Raw genomic sequence first — 21,253 nt, forward strand, 5'->3', positions numbered from 1 at the left:
AGTGCCATGCAAAATTAATGAGAACTATGGTATATGTTGTATAATAAAAATAACTATTAAACTGTTTGCCTGCTCAATTTGACTGACTGTATAGTGTAGACAATTATAATGAGATTGGAGAGTTGGATTTATGCAAACAGTTTTACAGTACTACTTAGCGTTTCTGTAAATGAAGTATTTATTGTTATAGTAAACGGGTTAATACTTCAAAACAGAGATAAAAGAAGTGTGTTGAACTATGTGCTAAGATTTGTTTCTACCTTGAAATTTTTGTTCAACAGTAGCTTATGATTATATTATTAATATGCATGAAAAATTAAACATATTATTGTCTCACCTCATCAAAACCATACTTGGTATGATTCCATGTGATCCACAAATTCACATCGGATGCATTGGTTACAATGAAGTTGAATGTAGAAGAAGCAAAAATAGATGGCAAAGAAATTCTTTGTGTCTTATGAAGAATTAGTAGAAATCAATAAAGAATTCTTTAAACAAATTGTAAACAAATTTAAATTTGCTCATGGTCAAGCAACCTAGTCAAAGAAGCAAAGACTGTCTTTAACATGTGACCTTTCCATTTATGTTTAGTTTCTTTGTAGAAAATACTATTTTTGAGAAACTTGATTTGTAAGTCTTTCATTAATATTTTTTTTACCAAGAGGTAAAAGGAGCTAATTCAAAGGCTTGATGTAAAATACAAAGATTTAAAAAGTTGTTTATCATTTAATTCCCAAATGTTAGTTTGTACATATAAATAATTAGTATTGGTTGCTGTAAGTTGTTTAAGCAAAACACAAGAGTAGTAGTGCTCGAAGGGGTTAGCATTTTTGAAAAATTATATCTTGTTCTTGACATATATTACACAATTCCAAAAAACTGTAAGTAATGCACAATAATATCTATAGAACTTGATAAATTTCTTCACCTACACTGTCAATTAACTATTTTGCCTTCATGCTGCAATAGACAGAGTGTTTTTGTCAGAGAAACCAATGCAATTTAGTTTCTAAGTTTGTAAATTCAATGGAAAATTAATGTAGTTCTGTTCAGTAATAGATCCAAGATTCTGCCAAGCTGTTTACAAAATACAAATTACCAAGCAACAGTATCATGGTCTTTTGAAATTTTTTCTTTTTTGTTGCTCTTCTAGTTCAACATACTTTCTTTATGAGTTTTCAGTAGATTTTTCAGGTAATGACAATACACTTATGATACTTATCCATGGTAAATTTTCAGTTTACGTATGTCGTAGGACTGAAGCAAACATTTTATCGCTTCTTTAGGAGCATTTTTACACAGATTTATCCATTTGAGCAAGAAAAATAGTTGCACCAAACTGTTAACAAACAGTCAAACACACAGAAGCATGAAATAATGTATAAGTTTGACAAGATTGACAGGTCTACTAAAGAATGCCGTTTGATTTTCTTTTTTAAAAGGTGAAAATGTCATAAAATAACTTAAATGTTACAGCCAAAATATGCGTTTCTCTAACGTCGATTTTCTTTATTTTGATGTGTGTGTACTGTGTTTTCACGCAATGCTGAAGCATTATTTTCACATGATATGCTGTCTGTATTGTAATTGTTTTTTTTTCACTTGTTATCGTTCATATAAACAGTATTGGAAATCAGGAGGGAGTGAATAGTGAAAAATTTTTAAAGTGGACGTTTTGACCACCAAAATCCGCCATTACCGCCGTATTTTTGACCACGGGGTCCAGGCCCCTTTTCCCCTCCAGGTCTTATAGAGCTCAATGGTAAACACAGCCGAAAAAACTCTTGTCTTGGTCCTCCACAGTCTGTGGCATTCTCTCCGTAAAAAGACACATGTTATGATCAATTGACATGATCATGGCAAAGCCCATTCAAGAGCGAAAGCCAAAAAATCTGAACATTAAGCTGCAGTTTTCAATTAAGAATAAAACATCAAGCTTTAGAATATTGAAACTAAAAGTAGCTATTTACTTGTCGGCATGAAAAAAACTTCTATTGTGATCAAATAGAAAATAATTGATGGAATTATATCCTCCATAGCACTTTTAAGGACGTCTTGACTGTTTACTAAAATATAGTTGGTCTCTCCCTCTAAGCATACACTTCGATTTGTAACCTATACCTGGGACCTGCTACTATAAATTTTTGAGGAACTCTTAAAATCTTCACTGGGTCTTGTATGCTCCTTTCATGGCAGTAATCAATACATGGCTTTACTGAACCACCACTCTCATCATCAACATCACTACCGTTTCATTCGCAGCTGTCGTCTTCGTCTATACAGCCATCACCCTCCTTGTCGTTATCACCATCACCGTCAGAATCAATGGTATCGTCTTCATCATTTATGTATTTTGTTCCAACAGTTTATGAGCTGTCAACTTTTATGTGTTGGTTCCTTCTACGATAGTTTCCATATTTGTCTGTATAATGTTGATGTATGGTTCACAATTGTCGTCGCTATTTCCGTCTGTACATACCGATCCAATAGAAATGACTGCGTATCGTGTTCAATCATCGTTAGCCTTGTCTAGTGTAGAAATGTGTCAAACAACTTCAGTCTAAAAACATGTATATTTGTTTGTTAGTTTGCTTGTCATTGATTCAAAACTGTTTAACTATTCATCTTTTTTTCTGTTAAATATGTATACAGTATATGTATGTAACTTTAATTTACCTGTATTGGCATTATATTTGTTGATCCACTAGTCTGTAAAATGAAAGTTTACTGTCGGATTGATCGCTGTCATCTAGAAACTCCATATCTGATTGTCGTTCGGAAAAGACTTCATCGTTATCGGAGTCGGTTAACGTTAAATCAATCGACTTGCTAATTTCCTCCTCTTCAGACCCGCTTTCCTTGTCATTTTCTTGCACAATTTGATGAACGGATGTAAACAAAATATCATTCGTCATCGCATCGTATGTGGGAGAAGTCTGATGGTGTGAACTTTCAATTGTCGCAAACCAATGATAGTCATAGGGAATGGTATCGGCACCTTCGTCTATTATTATTCGTTTGTCAAAGACAACTTGATATTTTTTAATTTTATTTCTATTTGCAAGTTTGCGCGACCATTTTTCTCTGACTATTTTACTTTCGTCTATTTCTACAGTTGATGGTTTTTCTACATAGTTATAAATCATTTCTTTCAACAAATCAAAGTTTAAAAGCAAGCTATTTTTAGAATTCAATGTGAAACCCCTTATTTTACAATGCTGTTTACCATTACTAACTGTATAAGCATAATTTTAGAACTCCTACAGACAAATTCAGTAATGTACAATACCTATGGGTTTTTCTTTTAAATAATTTGAACGAAACACAGCCATGACCGAAGAAGCAATTGTACAGTAACAAAACGGATCTATGGTAGTCTCAGCTATGAACAGATTTCTCAATTCAATGCAACACAGGCGTAAAATAGTTACATCTCGAGAGCAATATTTATACATTTCATTTTGAAAGTCAAAAACGTGAATTTTTTATGGTTAGGTACAGTGATCATCCCTCGTGCATGCATTGTTATTATTATTATTATTGCTTAACGTTTCGTGTTTGTTCATCGTCCTGGAATGGGTTGTTCCTTTTTTTCTGTTTCTTAACGGCGACCGTTTTAGGGTCCTTTTCCTTAGGCTCTTTCCTCTTATGGTCATTCAGTTCAACCTTCTTTTTTTCTTAATGGTTTTGCTATTCATAGTCACGTCCCCCCAATGGAAGAAGCTACATTTTTCTTCGTCGGCGATAGATTGACATCAAAAATATGGCCTTTCAGGATTATTGCTCGATTGGGAGACCATGAGACTACCTGGATAACTGCATCCGCACAGGGGGAGCTTGTTAGGTTTGAATTCTTTCACGACTTTCGTTTCGTAGGCATCCACTATAATATGGTACCTTTCATCGTGGCAGAACAATGTGCATCCTTCACCTGTACATTTAACATACGAACGTTCATCCTTCTTAGATACGATTCTCTCGAGGCCTGCACCACAGAAACATGGATATTTCTCAATCGAAACAATGATGTTCAGATTATTTGCTCTCTTAACACAGATTCAACTCGTTTATGAAGCTCTGTTCGAGCTAAAGTGCAACAAGAACATTTTCCACCTTTTTTAAAGTGTTGGCCATCACATGAATAATCATTTACCAACGCATGATTTTCTTTAAAGAAGAATAGGTCACATTCATACTGTGAGTAAAAAATTGAATAGAATCACATTCAAGTGTAAGACTCATGCTTGTTCAAATCAGTAATCCCTTTTTGGTGCATCGTTTGATATCTTTCCAGAGGGGGCCTATCATTCATTAACTGCATCACTTTCATCTGTATGATACCGCCCACACCACAGGATCTTATCTTCACAAAATGATTTTTCTTTTTAATTTCCCTTCAATATTGACTCATGCTCAAACCTATACTTTATTCACATTGTTAGGCATCTTTCGTGTGGTCCTTATCATTTACTGTATCATGTCGGTCGGTATTTTAAAGGCTCTTTTCATGTCCCTTTAATATTGACTTATGTTCATCCCTCTCCATTATTTCCATTGTTAGATATCTCTCCTAAGCGTTTTTATCATTAACTGCATCATTTCTCTCAGTAGGTACTGCACAGATCTTACCCACGCCACATTATTCAAGGTCAACTATTCAACGGTAATTTTTAATTTACATTTGCGAGATGGCAACGAAGGTCACATCTCAGGCGCATGTGTAGTGCATCTCAACCACTTACAAAACAGAGAGCCTTTGTGGAGATGCATACATCATAAAAACTCTGCAAAAATCCAAACATGCGATTGAAGAAGGATGGCCTCTCCATAAGCGTCGTTTTATACCTTCAGTAAGTACCGTTTTTCTTTTTTCTGTTCTTTAGGGTGTTTGTGTTAACTTTAACTGAAACGTCGATTTTATTTTTTAGAAAAATGTGATCACTGTGATGATTATCTTGTAAAACCATCGTGTGGGAATGTATCACATCTTGCTGATGTGATCGAAAAAATGTTTAACAAGACGGACATTCAGTTTGAATGTCTCGTTTGCGGGTATGTACATCTATAAAGTTTTTTTTTAAGGTAAAATTAATTCATTACAATTAAATTCATTTAACGTTTTTTTGTTCGTATACTATTACGGATTCAGAGACGGATCGTCTCATTAAAGACCTTATCGAGTAAGTTATAATTCGTTTGCAGTTGTCGTAAAATGTTTTTTCTACGTAATATTACATCGCTTACGTATATCTTTACAGAAGTGCTAACATGCAAGCAGAATATTCGTACATGTTTCTTATATTTCTTTTAGAACAATGTACAATGGTTGACTTTACAAATCGAACTGGAATAAATAAAAATATATATTTACAAAAGATTAACGACTCGTGTTTCAAGTTCGTTCTTTTTATCCGAAACAAATATTTTACACTAATCGTTACAAGTGTATTTTAGTATCTCAAGTCCATTAACGGGTGGCTTGACATTTTCAATGCTTGTCATAAAATCTTTGATCACAATCTCTTCAGACACATTTTCCAAGGCATCATCAAAATGCAACAACATACACTCGTCATGCTCCATCATCAAACAATCATGCTCACGATGAGAGGGTGATAAATTATGCAACCAATGCTGTTCTTATTTACTTTAGCGTTTATCATTGCAGCAATTTCTTCAGCATAGCAGTCTAAAAGTTTATTTTCTAACAAACTTTGACGTACAGTTATTTCATTCTTTTCTGACTCCAAAGGCAATTTGTTCATTCTTAATGCCTGATCAATGTCTACATTCAATTCCATTTGTTTCAAGAGATAAAATGTAAACCTTTCGATAAATTATAAGCTATAAAATGCAATTACCTCGTTTTCTACCGTTTTTACCTTCGATTGAGAAAAGGAAACGGATTTAATGTTACTTTGTCAATAGCATGCAACTTCCAGCTTTGTCGTATTTCCAATTTTCACGCCATCCAATGCCATGCCTTGTTTATTAACCCCTATTTCTGGTTGATATGCGCGCGCACTAGTCCACTTTCGAAGCCTGGAAACTAACTGGCACGGGTAAGAGCTCTGTGACAAAAGTGTGAAAAGCTGCTTGATATCTACTTAGACCCCCGACGTATTATGCCCCTGGACCCCCGTAGGTTGGAAGCACCTCTGGCGCTCCATGACTGATGTTTCAGAAATGAAAGATCCGCCACTGGGGGAAATTTATGGTATTTTTTCCTCTTATTAGGTAAAGTGAGCTAAATGGCGGTCTTCTAATTTTATTTGAAAAAATTTGTGACTAACGTATTGCTGCCTTAAGATTTTACTTAAGTAGAAAATCCACCAAAACCTGCAAGGTAAAAGAACGATATTTTGTATGTCTGTTGGTAAGGGGTATAGCCCTGTTTCATCAAGCAGCAGCTTGTACATAGAAAATACAAATTTTAATTGTTGTGCCTTCTAAATTAGCTATAGAATATTTTGTGCAACTTCTGATGGCACATTTCATCAACCCTAACTTGCTTGACCAGACAATTTCAACAAGGGGTAATAAATAAAAATTGTCGACAATAAACATTTGAACGAAGAGACTGGATGACTCAAATGAAACCAGTATTGTCGACAACCAATCGTCTTGCTAAGAAGAGTAGGTTGCTGGCAGGGACCACAATCAACAAACGGTTGACAGGTTTCTTCTTCGTCAAGCAAAACGTTAGCCATAAAACACCCACATATGAAAGGCAACCAAAACTGTGCAATTTTCAACCAAAATCGCCAAATAAAATGATTCCTTGGGATTTGTTCGCTGCTTTAGCCTTTATCAATGGCGAGACCATTGGTTTCTAGAGGCTTACACAAGATAGTTCCGACAAGAACAAGATGACAGGTGTTAAGTATTAAATTCTTCAAGCTGTTAAGCTAATTAATTGTACATTGTGTAAGTATTTGCTCAATTCTTTCAGTAAAATTGTTAACACTTGTAAACCAAGCAAATGACCAATGTTACATCGCACGTGTAAAACGGTTGTTGTTCAAAAGCCCATAAATTCGGTTCTAGATAAAATTCCAAAATACGCGTGTTGCTTTACAAGATTCTTTGGTTTTATATTTGTTTACTTAAAAACGTAGCTCATTAAATGATTCGGACAAAGTGCAATTTTCTCAATCGTTTGTTTACATTTTCTGATTGGCTAATTTTTTAAAACATAAGTAATACACGTGAAGAGTTTTTCCTGTAATTATGGTATAAATTTGAAAAGAAAATTCTGACCTGTATTGAGTCTCGTCAGGTTATATTTTTTTGGCTAAGCAACGATGAGTTCCTTAGAAAAAGAAATGGTACAAGAAATTGTACTTATTACTGGAACATCCCATGGCCTTGGTCTTTCGACGGCTGAGATGCTTGCAATGCAAGCCAATAAGAAATTTAAAGTGTATGCATCAATGAGAAATATAAACAAGAGAGGTGAACTCGAAAAGAAAATCGCTGGTTGTAGCAATGCAGTTATAATTGAGCTGGATGTTTGTTCAGAAGATTCTGTCAACTCTGCTGTTAAACACATTCTGCAAAAGGAGGGGAAAATCGATATTGTTGATATGATTTCTACAAGTATTCTTGACAATTTGCGCCATTTTAGTATTAGGTTTAAGACTATAAAAAAAGTTGTTTAATTGCATTCACATGATGACAATAATCAGCCATGTATTTATTATAATTTTGCAAAATTAAACGATTCTTTACTTATCGTCAGATAAATGTTCTCTAGCGATTTCACAATATTCTGATTTAATAACTACGCAAAACATTTAAAATTGAAACAACCAGTTTTTCTTAATTTGAAAATTTCAACAGGAATAACTTGTGGTACTTAACAAACAGTTGTAATTTTTAAGCTTGACGTTTTGCCTCTTTTCAATGTATCAGAATCAATTAACACCTCACTGAGCCCCTGTTAGACGGGCTCATATGAACAGCCTCTTAGTGGGTCATTGTGCTTAGAATATTCAAATGTGCCAAACCCAAACAACCGAGTAATCTTTTACGTAAATGCAAATTATTCTAATTCAACAACTACCTGAGCGTACAGTCACTAACACTGATGAATTCGCAAGTAATTTGTTCAACTGTGTGTACTATTTACTACATGTCTTAAACTTTGGCAAACTAACGTCTACTAAAATACATGATTATTGTTTCACATAGATTAGTTCATGTTTGGGGAGTGCTTACGATTTACAAGCACGAGTAACAAAAATCGTACAAACGAACCAGCCATGAAGTTATCGTTTTATTATAAGTATTAAATTTTCGAAGAGAGTGAAATTTGTCGCTGAACTGATAGAGCTGAACTGATAGACTCAAATTAAACGCTCAAAAACAATCACGTAATTTCCATAAAAATATACAACAACACAAATAAACTGTTAATGAACATGATGACAAACTATATTTTGCATCGTTTCTGTCTAAACATTATCAATATTATTTCCTATCTTTTGTGGCGCAGCTAGCGGTCATGCTGGTCATGCTCAGCATGACTAAAAATTTCTACAAAAATTATTTTATTCTTATTAGAGTCATTGTAGATTCTGATGCCTGATTGTTTCTTATTTACATATAAGTATTTGGGACAAAGGTCAACTAATGAATTGCATTTTGTGTCTTATTTTAGTATTCCATTACGTTTTACCTTGCTGCCAGGCAACAGCTTAAACTAAAACTTATTCTACGCTTATAAGCGCGAGTTGGTCATAATCTCAAAAATCAGCATGACAAAGTAATATATTTTATAGTGAAATTTTTGCTAATCTGATTGAATAAGAGCATCTGAGCATGCTCAAACGCGACATTTTAAGTCATCTGGTAATGCTGATTTTGAAAGGCATGACCAAACTTAATCCGCAAGTAATTTTCTTTACTTGCGAGATTCGTGTTCGAAGCTCGTATACATTCAAAACATTACAAAACACTATCTTTATTATCCATCATTTATTTCCATGTATATATGAGGCTGAAACAGATATCATCGGTTATTTGCCGGGAAAGTTTTTCTTTGCTTGATATTCTGCCTACTAAAATATCGTAAACCGAAGGCCGATGCCGTAATTGTAAACAAGATTGCGTGTTTGAAGCTTTTGGAAGGGTTGATACACAAAGAAAGATAGGCTTTATGGAAGAGCGAAGTCAAGATAGCATCCCAAGGCCAGTGATTTTGCTGGCCTGCCTGTTGTTCCTGGGGATCAAGGATTTTTTTTCACGTCATAGACGATTAAATTTAAGAAACTCAAGACCAATTCGTACATGGCAACTTGCAAATTTATACTGCGTACAGAGAATTTGGCTTTGACTTAATGTGAACTCTCTTATGTCACAATCACAACCTGAAGACATTCAACTTTAAAATAAAATGAAAGAGGTAAGGGAAAAAAAGCAATCCTCAAAACTTTAACTGCTATTTTATATTGAAACGGATATAATTGTATTGGTCATGACTAATTAATTGATAGCATAAATAGAGAATTTTAAGGAGCTTCTTGAGTACTTTGCTATAATTTTATTTGTCTTTAGAAGGTATTTGCATCATAGGCTTGATTGGATGCATGTTCTGCCAATGTGTCACCAGACATGTTAAATGATTTGATTTGATGACTTGATTTCATCATAGAAGACAAAATTTTGAAGAACATAGATGATTGCTCTTTCTGATTATTCAGGTTGACGAAACAACGTGTTTCCAGTAAAAAGCAGTTAAGTATTATTCGCATGAATAAGATGGAAATATCATTGATAGGCGACTTGGATTTGAAGTTGCAATACAACTGCAACTGCTATTTCAATCATCTGTTTGTCTGGTAAATTCTTCTGAGGTTTCTATGTTTATTCATTTTACCTCTTGCCAATGTTGATATAGTAGTTGCAGTTTTATAAGTTCCATATGCAAATCCAAGCTGCATTTTAATAAAATTCACTTTTTATTCATGCAAACAATCATACTTTATTGCTCTTTGTTGGAAACATCAGGGGCCTTATCAACCTGGGGCCGGTTGTATAAAAACGTAGTTAACTATAGTTAACGCTAACTACCGTAGTTAACTCATTAACTGTAGTAACTTAACTGCTCGACTTAACTGCGTTGCACAAAACGTAGTTTGTCGGATAGTTAAGTAACTGCGTAGTTAACTTGCGTAGAAATTGCGTGGAGTGTTTTTTACGTTAAATGACATAAAATTTAATCAATTTATGTTTTGTAATGGCGGGCAAGTGAACTATAAAACGATTTTAAAATGAGGAAAAATCTCTTGGCTTAAGTAAAAATCTTAAAATATAGCAAACTATTGTCGTTTTTACGGATATTGATGATGCGAAAATAAAATTTAATAAACAATTCACGCTGACAGGGTAACCAAATTAAATTGTAGCATATGCTTTGGAATTTTCTCAAGAAAATCGACCGTTTTCTTCTGTGTATAACAGTACGATGTTGATGAATGATATGCGCGTCTCGGCAAGAACTGCTTTCTTTCATGTACCAATTATATATAATGGACTTGGGCAAACGAAAGTATGAACTCTTGTCAAGTGATTCAGATTGTGTTCGATGTTCAAGGATTTAAACAATTGAATGGCCTTGCTTCTACAGAATTTAAAACTGAGAGATTAAGGGTAACAAAGGAAAAGGTCGTTTCGTTTCTCTTTATAACAGCTGAGTAAAATGCTTGAAAGAAATGTGTCTGTAAAGACATAAGTCACAAATATTTATAAAAGATGACAGAGATGGACTTTTTTATTATTAGAAAGCATTTCTTTGAGTCATCATGCTTGTGACATTTTATATTCACAGCTATACACAAAATATTATTTGTTCTTAATTCTGCCTTGCAAAAACTGAGTTATAAAAACTATTGGGTATATTTGTTAATTAGCCTTAGCTATGAAACTTTTATTTAGGCCTTTGTGATTTATTAGCCTGTTTTTGTCTAAAGCTTGGGAGTTTTATTTTTTTTTCCTACTTTTTAAATCATCAAACAGTAGCTAAAGCTTTCTGCTTCTTAGAAAAATATTGGCAGGCAAGGTTGTATGTACATTAAAAATAGACATTTTTACATAAGATATATGATGAAATATCAATAAAACCCACTAATTGACTGTCATGTATATTTTCTGCTTGTGTAATAAGCCATGTGCAATGGATAATGTATATATATCAAGCAACATGGACCTTCACCATGCATGCTGATGAAATGTTTTATGTATTTAAGAAACTAACATCATTGTATCTCATGCAGCTGATAAGAGTAGTCATGAATAAAAACTGTTGTAAAGCTCATGTATCTATATGTATTATCATTGGTATATTTAGCACAACATTTATACTGTAGTACCTATTTGTTTTAACATAATCTAGCTTATTTTCCATAGAGCAAAGAGTTTATATGATGCATATGATCTTCAATTAAGCAAAATGCATGGGGAAAAACCCGCAATTTGAATATTTGATACATCCAAGGCTATAGGATTCATTGCTCGAATAACACTCTTTCTTTTTTTTGTCATTGAACGAATTGTACGTAGTTGTAAGACAATGTCAGCGAATTATGTGCACTAATCTTAAAGAAGTGGCTCTATCTCAATTGAGAGTGTCGTTTATGAGTTGAAAGAGCTACCTGACGCAAAAAGACAAAACAAAATGCAATTGCTTTTGTTTAAAAAGGGATTTGTTACGCGGATAAGATTTTGGCTGTTTTTCTTCAGCAAAACTTGGGATGTTTACAGCACTGACAAATGTAGTACATTGTCCATAAAGCTCTTATTCTAAAAGCCTTTGCCATGGAAGATACATATGTGATTAAAAGCGCAAGATAAAACCTTGTTGATCAACAACATCTCGCCCATAATTGTCTTTGAGAAGCTAAGCCGCCATGTTTAACTGTGTTTTGAAAAGCTAACTATGCTCCATAGGATAGTTAACTTTAACTACATTTTAACTGAAGTTAGGGCTAACTACTTTTTTATACAACCGACTTAACCACGTGATTAAATTTAACTACTTTTTAACTGAAAAAAGTGTAGTTAAAAAGTAGTTAAGAGCTTTATACAACCGGCCCCTGAATACTTACAAAAGTGAATTATCCATCTCTTTTAAAATTTGATTATCTTGTGAAGGCATCCAATCAACTCCTTTTACATATCTCGAGTTTGCTCGTGTTGTTAATTGTGCTGCCCATAACCTGAGTCTTGTATTTTGGCAAGCTGCGACCTCAATTTCAGTTGTGAATATTTGTTGATGTTTGTACTTTCCACATTTTTAGAAACAATACTCCAAAGAAAAGGCCTTTCTTACTTCACACATAACTGGCTTTTCTTATCCTGGTGATACAAGATCGTCTTATAAAGCTCCTATCATTAATGCTGCATGATAAATGTCAGAAAGATTCAAGGTTTTTGTATTTATTTCATTATCTAAAAACTACCTAATAATTTAACTCCTGTTTTGACAATTCCTTTTATTTATTTTTTATATTATTGTTAGTTTGCCTTCCTCATCATTAAAGTTACAGAGTTTGTATTGTCTTCATGCAGTTAAACACAACATAGATAATTGTTTGCAATCTTAAGGAACGAGAGTGAATTGCTTCGTGTATTACTAATCATCGTTAACGTAGATATTGAATATTGTCTTTTAAAAACATTTTTTCGTAGAGTTCAAGCATTACTTAAACTTCAACAGGTTGGGTGAATGTTGTTGTTTTGGTGTTGGCAGATGGTGTAAATTTTAAAAAATTTCTCACTTGCTGCCAGCCATGGTGGCGCCTCGTGAGCTTGTAAGAGAGCATGACCAAACATTTTTTCCTAGTTACGCCACTGCCTATCTTACGAAGGAACGTATTTTACGTAATCTTTTATCTTTCGGACGAAAGCTTAATAAACATGCTTAGATATACATTGAGTTTCTTGGCGGGAATATTGTCAATGCTTTGAAAGTCATGTTCCGACGATGAAAATTACTGAAGAAATCAAATGTCCTGCCGTTTTTATCGTTTTCCTTACATTTACATTGAATTCGCTTACATATAGTGTCTTATCAAATTTCAAAGCCATTGATAAATGAAATCAAAAAAGATCGTTTTAGTTTTCTTTAATTTTATTGCTGTTCATCATTTGTTATCATTTGTTATAAAAATTGATATGCATTTTTTTCACTTGTGAAGAAAATGACATTTCCTATCGGGTGCTCAGAAATTTTATGCATATGACTTTTATTTTAACCGTTTTATTGCGCATCAATTTCAATACTCGTATGATAAGCCTGGTTCACACTAGTCGTATAAATCGGGACGTATTTACATCGATAGATACGATTTGTCATGGATGAATAACACCGAAACGTTCACATTTGCATATCACGCACAGTAAAAACATTATAAGATACCCATCCACTCACTCTCCATTTATATAATATGTCTCGTTCTTTATACTTCGTTCTTTATTTTGACCATTTAACAATACTAGATAAATAATAATAGAGAACTAAATGAGAATTTTAGTTTAAATTAACTTATATGTTTTACTATGTATGCAGTATCCTTGAATTTGTAAGGGTGCCTTTGAAAATGGACGGGTAATCTATAATCGTCTCGAACTTTAAACATGGCTTCTGTAAATAGGCGTTTCGTGTTGCATGGACAAGTCCTTTTGCTGTTAGCTATTGTTCGTAAGAAGGAATTGTTAGGGATACGATTTCTATCCATGCATTAGTCTTTATAGTAGAGACACCTAAATATATTTATAGGCAACACTTCAAACATTAGTGACTCTATTGAAATCATTTCTACTGGGTTTATATAAAAAAAACTAAGCAGCAAAGAAATGTTGTTTTCATCGGCGGGCAAGAATTGAAAATATTTTGTTAGAATAGATAATTGACTTGTACTGATTCATGACAGAAAATTTATCGTAAGTAACATGCTTAATGATATGAATTACATATAATACCAAGAAGCACTTTTCATATATGTAGCTTCTGCACAAAATAACACGTCTAACAAGCAATTGGAAAATTGGTGTTAAAGCATGTTACAAATCCATAGCAAAGCCAAATGTGCACAGTGTTTAATGGAGCACTCTTCAAAAAATGTCTCATCCATAATGAGGCATCATTATAATTTATGAACTAGAACTGCTATAGTTAATACTAATAATCATTGTCTTATTATTATTTAATATCAAACACTTTCCTTATCTAAAATGGTATTATCTAATTGTTCGTTATACATCAAGTGTGAGAGTTGAAACATGTTGCCATCTTGAATGAGAAAACAGTTCTTATTTTATTTTTGATATTGGAAACTGTTGTTTAATTGTCAGTTGTTGTGTCATTGTCATCATTCACCTATGTCTTTAGACAATATAAGTGAAGCTAAGAAGAGATTTAGTGACTCCAGCTTCCAGTCAGCTCGCCCAAATTGTGAACAATAGTGGACACTAAGGGATTTACCATGAGTACAATTGTATCATGCCCTGGCACTGCAAAATTTATAAGAGACTTCATTGTAAAACAGAACCAACCTGATTAAGTTGCAAATCACTATGCTTTTTGTGTGTTTGATTTTGTAAGTGTTGCATTTTCAAATGAAAAGATACAAAAGCACAAAATATTTATAAGTTCACATGCAAGCTTTTGTCGTTGCTAAAGGTTTTTATAAAAGAATACACACGACTGTTATGTGAACATTAAGCAAACAAGATGAAATAGCATTACATGAATTTCACTTCAGCAAAGTGAAGCCTTCACAATTGATTATGGTTTCTTCTTATAAATGAGAACAATATGTTGTCTTAGGATTTGTTTCAGTAGTAAATACACACAAACTATAGTAATTGAATTTAATTATATTTGCAGTTTTTTTGTAATGCGTGTCAGCTGACACACAACAATAAAATATAATCATCCGTGTATCACAAATGAACCTAGTTTCATTTGGCGTAACCCTTGCGTCCTAATAGTTATTAGGACGCAAGGGTTTTCCAAATGTCAAAGCGCTAATCTAATGCTATTGACGTGCTTTCGTTAAACTCATTGACATTATTATCAAAAGTACTATATTTTAAATGCTCCATTATTCGTTATAACACTGCATATTTAGTGAACAACGCTGCTATTAGCTGGTGTGGGGCCATCGAAGTGCAGCCTTGGGATACCATCACAAGCCTCTACGACACGAACGTCTTTGGCCCACTGCGCGTTCCGTTCGTCACCGTATATGCCTCATCAAAATATGCTTTGGAAGGAATTTCGGATTCCCTGGCGCCTGAGCTTGCAACGTTCAATGTTCAGTAAGTAACTATTATTAATATTAAGAGTCTGTTATCGGATGGTTTAACTATTTGAAAAGGAAATTTTTTCTTAGCTTATGTAAATTGATATATAGGTCATACTTAATTTTTCAATAAATTTTATGCCAACTTTGAATACTTATATGGCTACTTTGTGCATTTAAATTACAAATTTAGCGACTACAGATCAGAGGAAGGGGCAATTAAGGGATACTTAAATTCTATGTTTCTTAATTTTTCAAATTTATCCCTGGACTCTTACAAACCACACAAATCCGGGGTGGTAATGCGATTTAAATAAAGATTAAAATTTTGTAACCAGGCTGGCCATTGTATCAAATGAAAGTGTTATTTTATTTATGAATAAGTTATAATTCATTGTAATGTTGGAATACGCAAACTAAAATATTTTCCACTAACTTTCATCTCTAAAGTTTTCACGCAAATTAAGCACGGCTTGATGAAACTGAATCACCACATGATATATTGTTTCTTTAAGTAACTTTCAAGAGTGGGGGTGATATAGACTGTCCAGCCATTAACTTTTGAGCTTCACATTAACAGTTTTGATGGGAAAAAAATTGACAACAATGTAAATGTTTAGCAGTTTAGCTCCCTAGCCACACCAGGTGAAACATTCCACTATTTAGAAAAGTAATCAGTACTCAATCTTACTCGTTGCTTCTGGTACAATAAAAACTCTAGAATTCAATGTATAATGGACTTGGCTTGTATATTGGTCGTAAATGGTATAATGCATCTTTACATTGTATATACTGGCTTGGCTCAAATACATTACCTAAATAGTGCATAAGCACGCTTGTTGAAGCTAAAATGTCTAGCTCTAATAAAATGCGTTAAAAAATAAACCTACATACGAAAAAAATGAACGAGATCATTTTATCACAATTATAAAAGTTATTGATTGTCAATTAGTGCTCTAGATTGTTCCATTGTGTTGATGAAAATTCTACAGAGCTTGAATGTCTGCTTTATCTGAGTATGATTTTCATTATATTGAATGCACGTTAATGCTGCTTGAATATTTCTAATTTTTATGCGGCATGAATAAATGTTATCGACTGTTTCCCTTCGTTACTTAAATTGATAAGTCAAAGCGTGTAGTTTAATGCCCAATGTGATCTAATGATGAGCAATAATATTGTAATTACTTCTTATTCTAAAATGAAAATTATTTAATGCGTTTATATATGTAGCACAACATATTTGTGTTATTTGGTCTACTTTTCAAATATTAAAAACGTTCTATTACATCTGTCTACAAAATAAAACAACGTTGTACAAGCAACGTAGGTGCAACGTAGAAGCAACGTTGCAACACCTTGTCTGTTGTTTTAACAATGTTATGTCGTTGTTTTCTTTTAAAACAGAACATTCGTTTAAAACTCTAGATGAAAGATTGTACATTTTGTAATCACGTCAATGTTCGGGTATGAAGTAATTTATGACGTCAAAGTGCTTGGGGAAAAATTGATTGAAAAGACCTCCAAAATGGCGGCTGAAGCTCAATCTCCAGAAGAAGTAGCCGAGTTTATCCTAAAAGCGATTACAGACGAAAATCCGCAGCCGCATTACGTCACAAATAAAGGATTTGAAGCATTTGGCAAAGCAAAATTTTGTGATCTAACTGGTAGAATTCCTTTTGAAATGAGCAAGAAGTTTTTGGAATAATTCATTGTTACGATTTTTGCTGTTTTAATCAGTGAAAAATAAATCTTACATTTACCTTTGCATATAAGCCTTGCTTGTTATGTCTGTGCAAGAAAACAGTTTTTTACCATAAGTTGTGAAGTGACTTAGGCACATTGCTTCATTTCATCGTCCACTTTCCTTTTTTTGAATGCACTTCGTGCTCTTTCACCAATGTGTTCATGTTCCACAAATTGTCTTACTGTTCCTCGCTTTAAGTGAGTTACAACAACAGAAAGATCTTGAGTTGCAATTTTAAATCCTTTGATACAGTAAATGAGTACATGTAAATGCATATTCATTTGTTCGTTATCAATGATTGTTGTTGAATTACTTTGAATGTTATTGGATTTCACTTCTTTAACTCATCATTTAATCTAATGGAACTTTAACAAATGTTAACGATTTTCTATTTGTTTAAATGAATAGTCTTTTAACGTTTTACTGATGTATTGCAACGCGTCATTGAATGTTTATTTTTCTTGACTGCACGACAAAAAGTGAATTAAAAAAAAATTCTGGTAAAAGACAAACTACACTCCTAAGCGATGTTTTCACTCCTCATATACTTTTGTTGCATTATGTAACATCGCTCAATTTGCTTATACTTTGAATTGCATTCCCCCATTTTTATTACATAGCTATATTGTAAATATAAACTATTTAAAGAACAATGACATGTTGATGTACTCCAACAAATAAGTTTATTGAAGAAAGGTGACGCCAATTTGTGGGCAGAGAAAAGTGTGAATTTTGTTATTTTTGCCTATGCAACTTAGACAAACGAAAATAATTAATATAAAATAGATCTTTTAATCAATGTTGTTTTTAACTTTTCAGATGAATTAAAAGTGTAGTGACGAAATTGAATTCAGTGTGCCGCAAGCTCGAAACGTAGCGCGGTACATACAAGCAAAAGTGCGCAATGCATTATGTTTGATACATTCTTATCTAAAACATTCTCTTTTTTGCCAAGCATCTGCTACATTCTCTGTTTTGTCAAATATTAAAATAGGCAATATTATTCACGTAAACCACATGTGGTCACATGTAAATCACATGTGATCACACGTAAATCACATGTGATCACACATTAACCACATGTGCTTAATTAGGTTTCTTTATTAATATAAGAAACACTTTTTTGTTGTATGTTTCTCATTTTGAGGCAATTTTCTTAACATATGTCAAATCTTTTATGTAGAAAAAAACAAAAGAATTTGTATCAATCTCATAAAAGGCAAAACATCTTGTTATACAACAACAGAATATTTTTCTCGTCTAATTTTCTCTAAACACCTATAAAGACAAACGAAATTCGGCAAGATGAGTTTTAGAACGTGTTATACTCATTAAAGTTCAAAATACAAAACAAATGTACGTCCGTGCCCTTATGAAAGTTTCACAGTAAAATTTCAAACATTAAATGATATGGGAGCTCCTTATGTGAAATTGAAACACTTCATATGTGAAACGTGTTCATATGTGAAATCTTTCATATTTATAATGCGTTCATATGTAAAATGAGTTCATATATGATTTGTTTTATATATGAATATACTTTACATATGAACATATTTCCCATACAAATGTATTTCACATATGAATACATTTTACAAATGAATACATTTCACGTGTGAAACATTTCAAATATGAAAATGTTAATGAGTAAAATTTTTTATATATTAATAGTTCATGTTGAATTTTAGCCACCAAGATACTTACGCATTAAATGCCATTTGAAAATTGAAGGTCAAAAAAAGGGAAGGGTTTTATACAATCAATGCCAATATTAGAAAAAGATATGTAATACAAATGTAAGAATAAGTATGTACACACATGCAAGTAAGGGCATGCAAAACAAGCCATACAGTTTTAAAAAACAAAACTTTACTAATAATAACTTCTTGTAAAGTCTATGTCTTGTTTTTAAAAACAAAATTTAATCAAAATCATTGGTCATTCTCTCTTTTTTTATTCTTTCAGTAACATCCATCAATTTCTTATTTTTCTATCCAATCAGAATTATTCTTATGAGGACTTGTAAATACTTGATCTAGATGAGCAAATTCTTGATCTTGATTCAATTGTTCAGGTTGATTAAGTGAATTGTTTTTAATTTAAATTAAATGTAGATATGATCTTCGCACTTTGTTGGACAACTTAAGCAATTGTCTCATGAACCGGAAAAATCAGGTGACTCAACGAGATTCGAACCCATGACCTCTGCGGTGCGGGTGCAGTGCTCTGACCAACTGAGCTATGAAGTCACACAGTGGTGAGCAGGTCAATTTTGTTGGGCTGATGTTTTCTCGTGAAAGGAATGTCATACGAAAGAATTTTTTATGCAGTGCGGTGTTTGAAATTAAATGTAGATATGATCTTCGCACTTTGTTGTACAACTTAAGCAATTGTCTCATGAATTGTTTTCTTATTCTCTTATAATAGTACATGGTGTGGGTACATCATTATAATTTAAGAGATAGTTATACGTGTTTGGTCACATAATACTTGTGTTTGCAATTGAAGACATAATATTCATTAGGTTAATAGACGCATGGTTTTTAAGAGAAATTTTTGATGAATTTACATTCTGAATTATGCATACATGGGTTGATTTTCTATATTATGATGATAAGTATTCAAAGGTGAATTGTTTTGAATAAAATCTGTAGTAATTTGCGATTGTTTAGAATTTACTTTACATCGTTTTCTTATGTTAAATCTTCATCCATAGGCTATGGAGACACTAGTGTTGGTGACGTACGATTTTAATTTTCACAGTAATTTGTCTCAGTATTATTTTCCCAATTCGGTAATGGTGTTTGTAGAGATACTTGCTCATTTTCTTTTTTTTCTTTTTGCTTTTCTTCCCAGTTTGATGATTCAATTTGTAGTGATAGTTGTGAATTTACTTTTCTTTTCTTATTTTTTTATCTTTATTTTTCTCTATAAATATTTTAAAACGTTTTTGTTTCTTACATCTTTCAAAAAAAAAACAAAAATTTATGTGTAATTCATCTGACTCCATTTTCTTTATAATAAAGAAATTTATAAGGAGTATACTCTTATATACTATTGGAATTAATTATAAAAAATTGCATTTTCTTTCATTTTTCCCATTTATGGCATGATTGCCCTTGGTTGTACTTGGTACAAGCTAATAATAATTTATGGTTAAATTTAGAACATAACCTTGATTTTCAACTTGCTTGACATTGGGACTCTATAGAAGTTACTAATTAGGATGCTTTGCATTTTTTTCACGTCAATCAAGAACTACTACATGTTTTTATTACCATATATGACTACTATTTGCATGATAAACTTGAACGTTTCATATTTGTATGCTTAAATGTTTTTTGGGTTTTTTTACAATTTTATAAATTTTTTTAATAATTTGTCTTTTTATTCAAAAAAAATTATTTTTTTATATGAAATGCAAAGTTTATAAAAAATTCATTAATTTTTGTGAAAAATCATCTATTGCTCATCCATAAAAGAAATATTGTTTGAAATCGTATGCATTGAATAACTAACGTATCATAGAACTGTTAAGCTTGTTTTATGTTGTATAATGGAATCAGAAAAATCAACTCCGAACACATCAGAAGAATCAAGTCTAAACACATCAAATTGGCGGAAAAGAAAATTTTTTTATATGTGTGAACATAAAGATGTAAACGCCGAACTTGATAAAAATTAAACAGAAATTCAGGAGTTATAAAAACTATCTGATTTGCAAGATAAACATAAAGAATTTAAAGAGATAGCAACGCAAAATGAATCAAAACCAATTCCACAACTTAAAAGATTTTCAAGCTTTGGAAGATGAATGCAATGAATTCATACATTCATTAATTGATTTTGAAAAATTAAAAGAAAAACCGCGCTTTCTGCGCTTACTTTTGTCACATACTTTAATACGTGTGTCTTTTGAGCTAAAACAAACCGACTCCTATATTATATACATAAAAACAGTGAAAAAAATTTTGCAGCTAAGTTTTGATACAAAATTCATATTTTCGATTTTGTTGAAAGCAGTGTCAGATTGTACCAGACAAGCGTATTGAAGCACAAATGCTTAATTGGACAGATGTTTAAGCGAAGTCTTAATGATATAAAATAAATTTAATCATTCTATTTGTTTAAGTTATGCAAGTTGTTTTTTGAATACCTCTTTACATTCAAGAGTGTGTAAAAAAGAATGGAGGAA

At 32.6% G+C, this 21,253-nt stretch overlaps 1 protein-coding gene across 1 annotated transcript; it reads left to right on the plus strand.

Moving 5' to 3' along the window:
* The first annotated feature begins 7,328 nt into the window (after positions 1 to 7,328).
* LOC124455471 (retinol dehydrogenase 8-like) lies at positions 7,329 to 15,417 on the plus strand. The gene is made up of 2 exons (XM_047006104.1): positions 7,329 to 7,602; positions 15,138 to 15,417. Exons 1-2 carry the CDS (start codon positions 7,329 to 7,331, stop codon positions 15,329 to 15,331), a joined length of 468 nt encoding a protein of 155 aa, XP_046862060.1. The 3' UTR covers positions 15,332 to 15,417.
* Positions 15,418 to 21,253: the final 5,836 nt, after the last annotated feature.

This window comes from Xenia sp. Carnegie-2017, unplaced genomic scaffold (assembly GCF_021976095.1).
Source record: "Xenia sp. Carnegie-2017 unplaced genomic scaffold, XeniaSp_v1 HiC_scaffold_4, whole genome shotgun sequence".
NCBI lineage: Eukaryota > Metazoa > Cnidaria > Anthozoa > Malacalcyonacea > Xeniidae > Xenia > Xenia sp. Carnegie-2017.

Bases quoted from the DNA above. Each gene is read 5' to 3' on its own strand.
- LOC124455471 (XM_047006104.1), top strand. From the start codon at position 7,329: ATGGTACAAGAAATTGTACTTATTACTGGAACATCCCATGGCCTTGGT. The intron at 7,603-15,137 runs GTATTCTTGACA...CTGCATATTTAG, and splicing joins TGTTGATATGATTTCTACAA to TGAACAACGCTGCTATTAGC.